The following is a 16,030-nucleotide window of genomic DNA, read 5'->3' on the forward strand; positions in this document are numbered from 1 at the left end:
TAGGAGTGAATTGCTGTGTCATATGGTAACACTATGTTTAATCATATGAGGAACTAGCAAACTGTTTTCCAAAGCTGCTGCACCATTTTATATTCCCACCAGCAGTGTATGAGGGTTCTAATTTCTTCACATCCTTACCAACATGTGTTATTTGACTTCTTGGATCTAGCCATCCTAGTATGTATGGCTCACTATGGTACCTTACTATGGTTTTAATTTGCATTACTAATGAATAGTGATGTTGAGCATCTTTTCTTGTGCTTTTATTGGCCGTTTTTATATCACCTTTGGAAAAAAGCCTCTTCAGAGCCTTAGCCCATTTAAAAAAATTTTTGATCTATTTGTCTATTTTTTATTACGTTGGAAGAATTTTTTATGTATTCTGGATACAAGTTTGGAATCAGGTATATGATCTTCAGATATTTTCTTTCATTCTGTGAGTTGTCTTTTCACTTTCTTGATTTCATTTAGAGCACAAAGTAGGTAAATTGGACTTCATTTATTTTTTCCTTTTGTTGCTCATGCTTTTGTTGTCATATCTAAGAATTCTTTCCCAAAGCTAAGGTCCTGATGATTTACTCCTGTTTTACATTTGCCTCTATTCCATTTTGAGTAAATTTTTTTGTATGGTGTAAGGTTAGAGTCCTTCTTAATTCTTTTGCATATGACTATCCAGTTGTTGCACCATTTCTTTGAAAAAACTATTCTTTCCCTATTGAATGGTCTTGTATTCTTGTTGAAAATTAGTTAGCTGTAGATGTTTGGACTCTCTTCTCGATTTATTTGTCTATCTTTATGCTGGTGAGGCTCTGGTGATTACTGTTGCTTTGTAATAAGTTTTGGAATTGGGAAGTGTAAGTCATCCTACTTTATTCTGTTTTCAAGATTGTTTTGGCTATCGTGGGTCCCTTACAATTCTTATGAATTTTAGAATCAGCTTGTCAGTTTTTACAGAGAAGACATCAGCTTTAATTCTGGTTGGGATTGCATTGAATCTGTAGATCAGTTAGAGGAGCAGGTGTTACTATCTTAACAGTGCTGTCTTCTAGTCCATGAACATACTTCCATTTACTTAGCTCTTCTTTGATTTCTTTCAGCAATGTTTTGTAGTTTTCAGAGTTTGAGCTTTGCACTTTCTTAACTTCATTTTCAAGCATGTTGTTATCTTTGATGCTATTGTGAATGGAGTTGTTCCTTAATTTCGTTTTTGGATAGTTTATTGCAAGTGTATAAAAATACAGCTGGTTTTTGTATATTGGTCTTGTATTCTACTACTTTGCTGAGTTCAATTATTAATTCTAATAGTTTTTAGTGGAATCCTTAGGATTTTTTTCTACATACAAGATCATGGCATACGTGAGTAGTTTTTCATCTGTTTTTCTTCCCCAGGGCTGCTGTAACAAAGTACCATGAACTGGGTAGCTTAAAACCACAGAAAGTTATTCTCTCATAGTCCTAGAGGCTAGAATTCCAAAATGAAAGTGCTTTTGCTGCTGGTTCCTTCTGGTAGCTCTGAGGTAGAAATCATCCTAGGCCTTTCTCCTACCTTCTGGCGTTTGCTGGCAGTCTGTCATTCCTTGGCTTGTGGCAGCACGATTCCAGTCTCTGCCTCCATTGCCACATGATGTTCTCCCTGTATGTGTGTGTGTTTCTTCTCTCCTTATACGAACACTTATAAGAAGTCTTACTGGATTAGGGCTAACCCTAATCCCTGTGACCTCATCTTAACTTGATTACATCTAGGAAGACCCTACTTCCAAATAAGGCCACATTCATGGTATCAGGGGTTAAGACTTGAACGTATCTTTCTAGAGGACACAATTCAGTTTACCACACTTTTAGTCTGGATGTCTTTTATTTCTTTTGCTTACCTAATTACCCTGGCTAGAACTTTTCAGCACAATGTTGAATAAAAATAGCAGAAAGCATCCAGTCTTTCACCATTAAGTTTAATGTGGTTTTTTCATAGACACCTTTTTTCAAACTGAAGAAGTTCCATTCTAGTCTTTGTTTGAGTGTTTTCATCATGAAAGGGTATTGGAATTTGTTGTATGCTTTTTCTGTATCTCTTGAGATGATTGTGTGATATTTGTTTTTTATTGTGTTGATATGATGTATTTATTTCATTGATTGGATTTTGAATGTTAAACCAAAAATTGCATCCCTGGGATAAATTCTACTTGGTAATGGCACATAGTTTTTATATGTTGTTAGATTCAGTGTGCTATTATTTATTGAGGATTTTTGTCCATATTTATAATAGATAGTGGGCTGTTATCTATTATGAATCTGACACTAGATTCTTGTGTTATCAGGAGCTGAAGTCATGCTCCTCCTAGGAAGAAAGCCCTCCAGCTAGGCCCTGCAGGGAGAGAAGGGGCCCTGTTTTCTTGGCTGCAGCAGTCTGAGGTGGAGTCTCTACCTCCCTGAGCTGAAAGCGGGGAGGAAGCAGTTTTAGCTCGAATATCATAGACTTTTTGCCTTTGTCACCAAATTTTCTTCAGTTTGATTGAATAGATATTCAACTTATGCCTTTTGGACCATCTCCAGAGGCTTTAAATGGTTTTTTTTAAATAAACTTTGCCAGTTTCACTGGGGAGGGGGTCATCAGAGCTCCGCATGCTGTCATACTGGATATAGATCTTGTAACTTCTTAATTAAAATTCGTTTAAGTTTTAAGCCACCTAGTAGCATAAAAATTTTGTGATATTCTTCAGATCTTAGTTTCCATTGTGTCAAAATTAGTAGCAGATATGACTAAGGTTGAAGGATCATGAAAAAGAAAGGCAGATGCACACTGCAATATGATCAGAGTTAAAATTTGCCTAAAATACAAGGAAAAGGTAAAATAAAGAGCGAGAGATGAAAGAATTTAGCTTTTAAATTGTATCTGTTCTTGTTTATGAAATTTTATGAATAATTATATAAATTTTATGAATAAATATAAGTTAGGGAAGAAAAAGTTTCTACTCCATTGTAATCAAAAGCATTGAAAGACCTGTAAAATGCAGGGCTTCTTGAGATTCAGAACATCTATTTGGGGAAATACATGAAGATACTACTTTTCTTTTCCTCTTTTAGGATATGACCACAGGTGAACATATCCAAGATGAAACAGGTAACTAACTTAATAAGGAGACTGCTAAAAATACTTGGTTAACGACTAGCACAGTGATTTAATTTAGTAGTGGTGGTAGTAAATGAGTTGGTTTGCTGGAGAGTTGAATGGAAAGATCCAGCAGCTGAATGTTATCTTGAGGAGAAATTTGGGTTCTTGCAAGGCTACTGTAGAGAGTGATTAAATGTTTGATAAAGGAGTATTCATTTTCCTCTGGTATGCAGAGGTGTGATATTTCCTTTGAAGAAACTAAATTATTTAAGGGTTGGGAGGCATTTTAATGAGTAAATGTCAACACTTGATGCTTTCTTTATTTGTAGTATATAAGTTGAACAAAGTAATACCCTAGGAAGGGATTAATGGCACTGAGTGTTTTGAAATTTGTTACTAGAGGATAAACATCTGAATTAAAATTATTTTTTTGATTTTAATTTTTAAAATTAATTAATTAAAAAATTTTGAGGTAATTAGGTTTATTTATTTTTTATTATTATTGTTTTTTTAATGGAGGTACAGGGATTGAATCCAGGACCTGTGCTTGCTAAGCATTGCACTCTAACCACTGAGCTATACACCCCCATTTTAATTTTTTTTAAACTGAGGTATAGTTGATTTATAATGTTGTGTTAGTTTCAAAATTATTTTCTAAGCAGACAAAGTTAAATTTCCAGGTTCATTCTTCTATTTTAATATTGGTATTTTCTCACAAGGTACCAATGATGGAAGCACCGAAGCTGCCATAACTTTACTGACAATGGGAGATTTGGTGTTGCAGTCAGAGATAAATACAGAACAGAGTCATGGTAAGAATAAAATATTATAAGTCCTACAAAAAAGAGAAACCTTTGAAATCCAACTTTTAAGTAATTATATCCATATTTGAGTAATAAGTGAATACCTGCCTTTTATATTTGAAATTGGCATCACTTTGTTGTTTTTCCAGAAAAGGTAATATGTGTGCATTGATCTATCCTACTTACTTGGCCCTCTAAATGTCATGGCCACCATTTCCAGATAGTGCACTTGGTTTATTAAGAATTTGTATTCGTGGAATAATTAATCTAGTGAATCCTTTACCTTTATCATCATAAACATCATTGGTTAACTGAGCTCATTGATCACTGATCACTTTCTACGTGTTTCTTTAGTAAAGGAGCTGCTGCTTTGGATAGTCTTCACAGTTACTTGACAGTCACATGTAGTGTGAAGGGACAGTTGCAGTCACTGAGATGCTTTAGACTATTCTGTTAGTTTGGATTGAGCCAAAAAATCTGTCAACCCAGATTTTTAGTATTTTAGATTGACATAGAGAAGACTTTACTATCTTCTTCTCTTTAAATATCTTCTACTTTAAGTACATTAAATGAATAATTATGTCAATTATGATCCTGTTAATTATTTTAATTGCTAATGAGTAGCCTGCCATTTATTTTAGGTGTCAGAATTTTAGACCCGTAACTATATATTTATCAGAAAAGTCTCTGATTTGTGTTCCCTGAAGGGCTCCTTTTTCAATGGCAGAGTATTACATTGGAGCCTGTCACAAATGTCTAGAACATAAAAATACAGGTTTTAAGAAATTGTAAATGAAGGTAATCCTATCTTGAAATTCAGCTGAAGTTATATAGTTACTGAAAGCAACAAAAATATTTATTTTTACTTATAAAAATTTCAGTCTGTAAGAATTATTAAACTTAGGTCAAATCTGTGACATGAAATATGAGATCATAAATTTAAACTTGGAGACCAGAAGAGCAAACTTTAAAAATAATATAGTATTTAATAATTACTGAACGTTGAAGGGTTTATTTTACTTGGACATTTATTTGTATTGGGTCAGTTTTAATTTTCTGCTTTTTTTTTTGCAGTAGGAGTATGTGTACTTCCTGATATTCATTCAGAGGATCAAAGTCATATTCCTTTTAGCCCAGATAATATAAACTACAAAACTGTTCAGGAATGTCAGGAACCTTCTTCACCTGTCCATAGTGCATCTCCATCATTAGAAGAAAACAGGATTGTATTGGAGGAACAAAGTACTAAAGAAGAAGTTGGTTTAATGGAGGAAGTAAAGGAGAATGCTGTGTCATCCAGGTTTATTTTGCTTTATCAAACTATTATTATTTTTTGAATTTTACAAAAGAATTATAGTGTTCAATTAATAAATATACATAAACCAGCCATCAGTTTGGCTAACAGCTTTGAGTAATACTTGTATAAATATAAAGTGAGCAGTGCTAATTTTTTATTCTTTAAAGTAAGGATTGGTGATTTTGATTTTAGTTTAATGGCTTGCATATTAAAATTACCACAATGCATGTTTGGAGCTTTAATGAAATAGTTTTATGTAAATATAGTTCCTATTTGACAGACATAGTCCAAATTCTTTTCCCTTCTCAAGAGTTTTGGGTAAGTTACTACCGCATAATTTTAGCATTGAGAAATGACACGTGGCACCTGAGAAGGTGGCATGTAACTGTGTCAATTCAAGGTAGAATGTCTCAGTGTGAGAGAGTTCTTACACAGTTGATCAATTTCTCTCTCTTCCCATCTCTTTCTAGGACTACAACTTCTGAAGTGACTGATAATTTGAGAATGAGTACATTTGCCAAGCCTAAGCTAAATATGAAGAAGATTTTTGAGACCAGCAGTTTTGGTACTCATCAGGAGTTTCCTAGTTTGTTTATAGCCAAAGGAGAAGAAGTGGAAATTCAAAGAGGTAAATTTTATTGTTCCCTTGAAAGTTACGCAGCTACTTGACACAAGAAATTTCATAAGCATTTCAAATGGAATATTCAGTCGTTGAAGTTATTTTAACTATTAAAAAGTTAAAACATACAAAAAGTAGAATGAGCTGTAAAATAAATACCCATAAATCCACCATCTAGTTTCAGTAATTATTACCATTTTGTTTTATTTACTTGATGAAATTTTCTCTTTGTATATATTTTTTTCTGTGTCTGTTTATACATGAATACTCAAGCAAATATCTCCTTTAAGTGTACATGCATGTGGCAAAAAATAAGACAGTACCCAAAAGGCAGAAATTTTAGAAATTCCCTCCTTCTTTGATTCCCAGTCCCCCAATCCCATTTCTGATGGCAAACTACTGTTAACAGTTTTTGTTGTAGACTTCCAGAAATGTTTCATACATGTAAGCATCTAAACAAGGTGTGTGTATATACATAGACAGATACACACACACACACACACACACACACACACACACACACACACACACACACACGTATGCATATATATTCCTTTCAAAAGAACAAAAATATATGCATACTATACCATAAATATTGTTCAGTGCTTTTTAAAATAACAGTTCTGTTGAGATAATTCACCATAGAATTCACCCGTTTAAAGTGTACAGTTTAATGGTTAGTATATTTACCTTTAGAGTATTATAAATAATGCTGCTAAGAACACTTGATGTGTAAGTTATTGTGTGGATGTATGTTTTCATTTCTCTGGGTTTATACCTACAAGTGAAATTGCTGGGTCAGTGGTAATTCTATGTTTAACCTTTTGAGGAACTGCCAGACTTTTGAAAAAGTGTCTGCAGCATTTTATATTTTCACCAACAATCTGTAAGGGTTTCAGTTTCTCTACATCTTCCCAGACACTTGTTATTATTTGTCTCTTTGATTATAGGTCTCTTAGTGGGTATGAAGTGCTATCTCATGGTGGTTTTGATTTGCATTTTCCTGTTGACTAATGTTGAGTCTCTTTTCATGTGCTTGTTTATCTTCTTTAGAGAAATGTATCTTTAGATCTATGCTCATTTTAGAATTGGGTATCTGTCTTTTTCTTATTATGAGTTCTGTATATATATTAGTGCTTTCTGTTTTTAAAGATTAATATATTGAAAAAAATTTTCTGTATGATTGCATAGTGCTCTTAATTTATTTTTCAGTGGCCTCACTGTATTGTGATGGACATGTTGAAACCCCGTCCCACTTCCTTTTCCACCTCCCCTCCCTGCCAAGGGCCCAGCCTTTAGGGTACTAGTGAGAACAGGAAAAGCAGTGCAAGTAGTAGGCTGCCTAGGTTCTCTTCAGCCCCATATATAGAAGATCTGGATAGTTAGCATCATCTTTTCCCTGTTTCGGGATTTCCTTTCAGCCAGTAATGCTGGTGGTTCAGTTCGTTAATTCATTACTTTGGCTTGAACAGTACCCAGAAGCTTTCTTAATGTGCAGGCTCAGATTTTACCTCTGTTACACAGAAGTCATTTTCTTCCCCTTTGTGACATTATTCTTTGCAGAAGAGTTCTCTCCCCAACACTTCTCGTAAAGCAGAACCAACCAGACCTCATATGTACCCGCCTCTGAATCTCTCTTGTGTATAGATTTTTGATTATACTGCTATTATGATAAAGTATAGATAAAATTGCTGTGGCTATCAGGAGTGAAATATGTGCAGTGCAGAATCATTAATCACCTCATTTATGTTAAAAAGTGTAATTGCCCCAGACCACCTTTCTGCCATGTGAATAAGCTTGGTTTTTAGATTAAGAGTTTGGAAGAGCCATTACCTAGTGATCTTTAAAGAAAGAATTATGTTTCTAATATGGTGATTATAATTGTACTGTTTTGGGCTATATTTTAAATGTGTTTTTTATTTAAGAAACTGAGAAAAATGCTTCTAAAGGAACTGAATTAGAAGATAAAAACCTTGAATCAGTTACAACAGCGGAGAGTAAGGAGCAGAGCAAATTGGCATGTGTACATAGTATTGAAGAAACCAGTATTTCACAAGAAGCAAGCCTAACTGAAAGGTAAAAGAGAAAAGAGATCCTGGGATTTGGTTTATGTTCTCTTTCAACTGTAGCCATAAGCTGTAACTAAGAATTTGTTCTATTGCATTAAATATATCTTAAAAATTTAAAAACCATTAAATTAGGTAAACTTTGACATACCCAGCTCTAAACATTATTCTGTGGTTGTCAGCTTAATTTCAGATACATACTAACCTGTCTTTCAGAAATAAAGGTCAAGAAGAGGAATCTGAAGAGGTTCAGATATCGTCTGTTGCTCCAGTTGTTTCTTCTGAGACAGGGCCCCACATGCTTGGTTCGGGTACAGGTCCTGGTGAGAGTTCTATTGAAGAGCCCCTGAGAAAGGACTATAATGGAGACAGTGTGCTTATGCTTCATGTGCCAGAGGTAAAAGAATATAAAATATAATCGGGGGTGGCTCGCTGTTTATTCCTCATTAAAAAAGTTAAGTTGTAATTTACACACAATAAACTTCATCCCTTTTAGTGTACAGTTCTTCAAGTTTTGATAAACGTATATAGTCATATAACCAATACATGAGCAATTCCATAACTCCCAAAGTTTTCCAGTGCCCTTTTTCAGTCACTCCTCTCCACCCCTAGCTCCTGACAACCACTGATCTATTTTCTTTCCTTATAGTGTTGCCTTTGTAAGAATGTATTGTGATAGAATTTTTATTGTGTTTTTGGTCTCTGAAACGTAGAGATAAAATAACCAGTACCTAGCTTTGTTGTGAAAGCTTTGAAAAAGGAAGTGTTTTGTACACAGAGAACTCTTGCTTCTTAGCTCCTAGATCTGAGAAGTTCGTTTTCAGAGCATGTATTGAGATGTTACATGTCCAGCACTGTGTGAGATACTGGGTATACAAAGTTGTGAGAAACAGACGAGTAAATGAATGGTTAATCTCAGTCTGGAAGGTTCTATGAAAGAGAGTTGTGTAAGACTCGATAGGAGGGGACGTCAACCCAATCCAATGAAATCAATCTCTGGGGGGACTAAGGCCCAGGCATTAGCATCTTTTTTTTTTTTTTTTTTAAAAGTACCCCAGATTATTCTATTGTGTACCCAGCAGAGAGAGAATCCTTGATCTGGAAGAACAAATATGAATTAACCGGTTAAAGGGAGAGGAAGATGTACAAAGAACAAGTGTGAAACAGCATGACATGCTCAGGGACTATATAAGTAGTTATGAATGGAATGTAAATGAAGAAAGTGGTTAGAGATGAAGTTAGATAGGTAGCCTGAGGACAGATCTTAAAAGGAATTTATGACTTGCTAAGGAATTTGGGTTACATCCAGACTTACGGGATTTTCCCCTGACCCCCAGCTTTCTCATGTTTACATTTTATTTTGAAGTAATTTCAGATTTAGAGAAGAGTTGTAAGAATCTTACATAGAACTCTCAAATGTTAACATTTTGCTTCATTTGCATGGGTACCTAGCTGAAGCATTATTCTCTTTCTCTGTGTTGCTCTTAATCCTGATAGATAATTTTAAAAAATTGAACCATTGAAGGTTCAGTTTTTTAAAATTAAGATGCAGATGCGAGCCTTCACCCACAAATACTCCAGCTTGTCTTTGATAAGAATAAGGACATTCTCTTACAAAGAAATAGCAATACTATTACGTACTAGATATTTGCATACTACCTACCATTGATGTAATCACATTACGTAACATACAGTTCCAGTCAAGCCTCTTATATTGCATTTAGTTGTCATTTATCCTTACTCTTTTAATCTAGAGTAGTCCTCCTGCCTTTTTTCCTCTTTTGTGTACTTGACATTTTAGAAGAGTCCAAGATAGTCTTACAGTCCAGGTTTTCTTTTTTTGTTGCTTCTTCATTGTTAGATGCAGGTTGAACGTTTTTGGGCAAGAATACTACATAAGTGATAGTTTTGTTCTTCCTTTTGCATCATATCAGGGACACATAATATCACTTTATCCCATTATTGGTGATCCTGGCTGATCACTTGGCTAGAATGGTGCCTACCAGATTTTTCTCCATTATAACAGTATCTTTTCTACTTAGTAATTTAGCATGCATTGATGATTCTTGCGTGAATCAATTACTGACATTGTTGGTTGCAAAATCAAAGTTTTATGATTTTAAGCAGTAGAGAATTACAATCAGAATTGCATTTTAGAGAAAACAGTGTTTGCTATTTTGTGGAAAACAGACTGGAGGGAGCCATGCTGGAGGCAAGGAGACCAGTTTGCTTTCATACACATGATCCTGCTAGTAGTGCAGTGGCTGCTGTCATGAGGATAGAGAAGGTTGAGGGCTTTGCATCTCCCTCTCCTGTTACTTCAAAAGTATTTCATAGCCTGCACATTTACCACAATTTAGTCTAAATTTTTTTCTGATATGTGTATATATATGTTTTTTATGAATTTTATGAGTCAAAAGTTTATTGGTACAACTAAAGGTTTTAAAATACTTGAAAAATTGTATATAGTTAGGTAAGATTTTGAGTTTTGAAACAGTAACTGTTCATCATATATTGTCAGGAAAACTTCGTAAAACAGATTTGGTCAACCTCACTCTTTTATTTTAATTTGTTATGGCAGTGCACACCAACTAGTATTCCAGAAGTCCAACAAAAGAATGTAAATAATCCTCAAGACCTAACAGGTAGGATAATCTGCTTCAGTAGTATCATAGAACCTAGTAGTATGGTTTTTAATCCCCATTTAACTGCGGAAAAACAAAGCAGTTCTTGTTGGTCCATGATAGCCTTTAAAAAAACCCAAAAAACAAAAAAACCCAAAATTTGAAGTATTTTGTGTATAAGTTTTGTTGTTCAGAATTGTAAGTCTTCTCCATAGTGAATCATCTTTATCCTTTATTACTTTTTATTTATTTCTTGAGGGGGGATATAATTTAGTTTTTTATTCTTGTGGATAAGTTGTCATGAGACTTTTTAGAAATGAAATAAATTAATGATTTTCTGTTGTTTCATAGTTCAGCTTTTCATTACTAACTTTTAAACTTTGATAGTGAATCTAGTTGCTAACGTACATCAAGATGGTGAGGATGAACAAGCATTCATTTTAACTCTGGTGGAAATCCCAACCAATGCAGTGGAAGAATTTGCTGATACCACTACGCAGTTAATGCCAAACCCTTTACTGCCAGCACCCATATTGGTCAAATCAGGGAATACAGAAGAAAAAGGGGACATGAGGTAATGAATGAGCTTAACTTTTTGCTAGGGATAAAGATGCTTTATGAATTGAATAGTATTGATAGAACAAACTTCACCAACATTTGTAATTATCTTGGAGTTTTTTTAGTAATTATGTGATAAGTTAGAGAAGAAATCATTCATTTTATATCTGATATAGATGCTACTTAAATGTATAATACTTTCATATGAAACTCTTTTTGGTATTTTAAGTATTTTGAAAGCTAACAAAAATTTAGCAATCTGGATCATTAAGTGGCATCTATTAAAGGTGGAATTACTTTGTAAACGTATATATGTTAAATTGTGAAATAAATATACATTTGCAGAAAGTTGGAAAGAGTACAAAGAGGATACATTTTTTAATATTTTTGATACTCATTTTAATTCTTTGCCATAGAATTCTTAAGTTGTATTTTAATAGTCGTTGGTTAAGATGTTTGTCTATCGAGTAACATCAGAAATTGAAGCCTTTTATATTAGGAAAAGACATTTTAGACTAAAATTTAACTTTACTGACAAGGAAAACACTTTTTATACTTCAGATTTAATTCAGTATTACAGAATGTAAGTTGCAAGCCTTTAAATATGAATGGAGCTCAAAACTAACATTTTTGAGGCCGTGGCTATGTATATATTAGTTTGAAGTCACTTTGAAGTTTTTTAGCAGTTTTGATTGGAATAGTTCAGCCCTTAACCTCATTAAGTAACTGGTTCAATGTGTTTGTGTTTTCTTTGCAGTGTGAGTTTTCCGGTAACTTCAGTTGGTCAGAATGCCATTTGTTTATCTAATTCTGGAAGAGATGATTCTAAAAAGCCTGTTAATTTGGACCTTGTATCTAGGAAGAGATTGCATAGTAGACTTGGTGAAAGTGACCATGTTCCTCCTGCCAAAAAAAGTTTGCTCAGTTCAAGAGACGATTGTCAGAAATACACCTCCGAGGTAAGAGAATTGTTAAGAGGGTGAGATGGCCATATTACAACCAATCTATTTCTGTTTTTTTCCTTTAGACTCTTTCTATAAAGATAGTTCTAATACTTCTCACCATGAGTAATCCAGATAAAACCGGTTTTGAATTCTCACTTGCAACCAGTTCCAGGTGAAAACTGGTGAATATTAACCAGGAAACGCATTCCCAGCTCAGTGTCATTGGCTGAAAATAAGGCTGAAAACACCACAAGGATCTGGATCTTGGCTGTACCATTTAACAGCTGTGGGATCTTAGGCAAGATATTTCACCTTTCTGAACAAGTTCCCTGTTGTGTACAATGGTAATAGTAATATCATCGCTACCATTATCATAATGCTTAAAGCTTCCTCTTGCTCTTATGAATAAAACCAGAACTTGTAAGGCCCTGTATTTATCAGGCTATTTTCTCTGACTCATCTCATCTTATGCTGATCTCTGCCTCACTCTCTAGCCATACGGCCCATCTTTCAGTTTCTTGAATGCACTGTATTCCTTCATGTCCCAGTGTTTCTTTTGCTGTCTCTCCTTTATGAAACATTACCTTGCAAAACATAGACTTTTTTAGCTCAATCATTAGTACCTCAGGGAAGCCTGACAGACTACCACAAGCTACTGTTGTAGGTTTTTGTTTCTGGTGCTCATCATAATGTACTACGCTATGAGGAAGTTAATTTAGAATCTGTATTCTCAAAGTGACAGCTGAAGACCAGTAGTCCTTAGATGATAGCAGACAACAGAGGTGGTGTATTCTATATCTGATAGGTAAAAAATGGTATCCCAGAGTAGTTATTAATTTCTCTTATTACGAGTAAGGTTGAATATCTTTTCATATGGTTAAGAACCATTTGTATTTCCTTTCCTGCAAAGGGACTCTGTGTTCTTTACCCATTTTTCAATTGAGTTGTGGATCTTTTTCTCACAGATTTGGGGGAACTCTCTGTTTCGTATGTCTGATATGAATTGCAACTGTTTTTTCTCAGTTGTCTTTAGACTCTACTTTTTGTGGTTTTCCCATGCAGATTTTTTGGGGTAACTTTTTTTTTTTTTGCAGGGGGAGGGGCAGAGGTCACTAGGTTTATTCATTTATGTAATGGAGGCACTGGGGATAGAACCCAGGACCTTGTGCATGCTAAGCACGCACTCTACCACTGAGCTACCCTTCCTCCTGGGTTAACTTTTTTAATACGAAAATTTTCAAACATTTAAAAAGGTAGACGGGCTATTAGACTGTATCTGTATGTACCAGGCATCCAGTTTCAACATTTTATCAGCATTTGATACAGATTGTTTTGTTTTGTTTTGAAAGGATTTAATAACATGGGAAAAAGATCACAGTAAATTACTACATTCAAAGCTAGGTCACCAGTTTATAATATGCCATTTAAAAAATGATAGATGTACATTAGTGTGACTAAAAATATAAGAGAAATATGTATAATGTCTCGGGCTTATGTGTGATTTTTATTTTCTAAACTTTGTTTTCAGCAATTTATAATAAAAAATTGCTTATGAAAAGCCAATGTTGTAATGTTAAGTTCTAGGATGTGCACATACTTTATTCAGATAGACACACAAACATTATTTTTCTGTAATCAGATTAATCAGTCTGTTTATGTATGGCTTATAGAGATTATGTTAACACATTGAAAGGCTTCCTTGAATTTAATATAAATTGTTATAGTGAATATTATCTATTTGTTTAGAATTTATTTTCGTTTCAAGAGCAGTATGACCAACTTAATTTTCCACAGATGCCTATTCATCTATCCCAGCACCATTTATTGAATAACTCATCTTTTCTCCACTGATTTAAAATTCCACTTTTGTTAGATATTAAATTCCCACATATATTTGGGTGTGTCCCTGAACTTTCTTATGCATCAATTCACCTATTTGCTCTAGGGCCAGTATCATACTGTTTTAATTATTTTAGCTTTTAAATGCTTTAATTGCTTAAAGGAATAGTCTCTCCCACTCCCTCGCTTAAGAAAACAATTTTCTTTCTTTTTCAAGTTTTTCCTAGTTGCTTATATCTTCTAAAGTATATATAAATTTTAGAATTAGCTTATTCAGAGCTTTTAAAAAAAATAGAAACCCTATTGTTACTTGTATTAGGAACATATTAACTTGACAGATTAATGTAGAGAAAATTAACGTAAAAATTATGATGTTGAGTCTTCCTATGCAGAAACACAGTATGTCTTTCTGTTTGTTTCAGTATTTTGTGTCTCTCAGTGGCATTTTAATCTCTTCCTCATATAAATCTGGTACATTTCTTGTTAGGTTACCCCTAAGAATTTTATCTTTGTTGTTATCACTGAGTTCTTTGTAATGTAGAGAGTTTTATTGAATTCCCCTCCCTGTATATAGTAATTTTTCAGTTGGTTCTCTTGAGTTTTCCACATAAACAGTCATATCATCTGCAGATACAATTTTATTTCTTCTCTTCTACTGTTTATACCTTTAATTTCTTTCTCATTTCTAGTTATTTTGGCTAATATAACTCAAAAAAAGTCAAAATAGTCCTGATAGTGGAATATTTTTCTTATTCCTGACTTTAATGGGAATACTTTCAGTGTTTATGAAGTGGGATGCTGGGTTTTGGATTACAGTAGTTATATTTTATGGTGTTAAGAAAACGTAAATCTTGGGGGAAGGTATAGTTCAAGTGGTAGAGTGCATGCTTAACATGCGTGACGTCCTGGGTTTAATCTCCAATACTGCCTGAATAAATAAAATAAGTAACCTAATCCTCCCCGCACCCCCCCCCCCCCAATTAAAACAAAAAGAAAACGCCTGTCTATTAAATCTTAAGTTTTTTCCAAGAATGTATGTTTTGGGACACTTTTCGTGTAAATTGAGAGATGATAATATTATTTTTCTCCTTATAGCTATTGATTTATATTAATAGGTTTTATAATATTGAATCATCTTTGCATTCCTGAAAGAAACTCTATTTGATTGTGATGTTTTAGTCTTTTGATGTGCTGCTGAATTATGCTTGAAATACTTCATTTGGCATTTTTGTGTTGTGGAACTGGTTAGTTGGTATCAATATTATTTTGATTTATAAAAGGCGTTTTGAAGCTTTCCCTCTTCTGCTGTGCTCTGGAATAGCTTAAATAATAGTTACAATGTATTTTCCTAAATGTTTAGTAGAATTCCCATAAAACATGTCTGACCCTAGTGCTTTCTGGAAGATTCAGGTTTTCTTTACTTAAAAAAGAAAGAAGGACATAAAATCAATTTTATTTGACAAATAGAGTTCTAATTTTTTTCTTTTGTAAAATTTCTTTTAACAGATGTGTTCAAAGGAATTAATAAATGTTCTGGAAGAAGCAGGTGAGTGAAATAAATTTTAATGTGACTGCATTTTGCTAAATACTCCCAATTATTTTTGATGCATTTTCTTTGAATTTGGGGTTGAAGCAGAGTCTTGTTCACTTTTCTCTAAGAATTATGCTTTTATTGTTGGAAATTTTGCTTCCCTGATGAGATCTTGGATTTGGCACTTCAGTAGCCAGAAAAAGCTACTGTTATCCTGTAATTAATAGAAAACCACATGGCTATAGAATTTCCTGTGAAAACTCAACAACTACATTTTAGGGATTAGAAAGCTGGGTATAAAGGAGTTTTAATACGGCCTTAGCTTTAGCTCAAGATTTGAAGGTGATCACTCTTTCATTTTGCTATTTCAAGAAATATTTATGGAGAAAGATTTTCTAAGTCAGAATATATTAGTACAAAAAAATATATTGGTACAACTATTTTGTGTCTGAATGCAGAAGCTGTTACTATAGCTTTTACCCATTGTAATATTTCTAATAGTCTAGGTAACTCCACTAATTTATAATTTAGCTTACCCTTATTAGGGTAAGGTTTATGATAGAATATTATGGGTTTTATTCTTTAAATATTACAATTTAATTGGATATATTAATTTCAATATGTGTGCTTACCATTTGTT

At 33.7% G+C, this 16,030-nt stretch overlaps 1 protein-coding gene across 5 annotated transcripts in view; it reads left to right on the forward strand.

The window, feature by feature from the left end:
- Positions 1–16,030, forward strand: part of BDP1 (B double prime 1, subunit of RNA polymerase III transcription initiation factor IIIB) — a 67,662-nt gene that overhangs the window by 45,686 nt on the left and 5,946 nt on the right. For 3 of the 5 annotated variants that reach the window (XM_032473788.1, XM_032473798.1, XM_014559709.2), the window contains exons 27-36: positions 3,082–3,118; positions 3,829–3,921; positions 4,987–5,212; positions 5,680–5,837; positions 7,754–7,904; positions 8,111–8,291; positions 10,476–10,539; positions 10,906–11,092; positions 11,834–12,035; positions 15,366–15,405. In XM_032473788.1, coding sequence (XP_032329679.1) covers positions 3,082–3,118; positions 3,829–3,921; positions 4,987–5,212; positions 5,680–5,837; positions 7,754–7,904; positions 8,111–8,291; positions 10,476–10,539; positions 10,906–11,092; positions 11,834–12,035; positions 15,366–15,405 — 1,339 coding nt within the window. Of the gene's footprint in view, positions 1–3,081; positions 3,119–3,828; positions 3,922–4,986; positions 5,213–5,679; positions 5,838–7,753; positions 7,905–8,110; positions 8,292–10,475; positions 10,540–10,905; positions 11,093–11,833; positions 12,036–12,186; positions 12,365–15,365; positions 15,406–16,030 lie in introns of those variants that run through there. The other 2 variants (XR_004317417.1, XR_004317418.1) reach the window with 2 other exon arrangements.

Source organism: Camelus ferus, chromosome 3, assembly GCF_009834535.1.
Source record: "Camelus ferus isolate YT-003-E chromosome 3, BCGSAC_Cfer_1.0, whole genome shotgun sequence".
In the NCBI taxonomy this organism is placed as follows: domain Eukaryota; kingdom Metazoa; phylum Chordata; class Mammalia; order Artiodactyla; family Camelidae; genus Camelus; species Camelus ferus.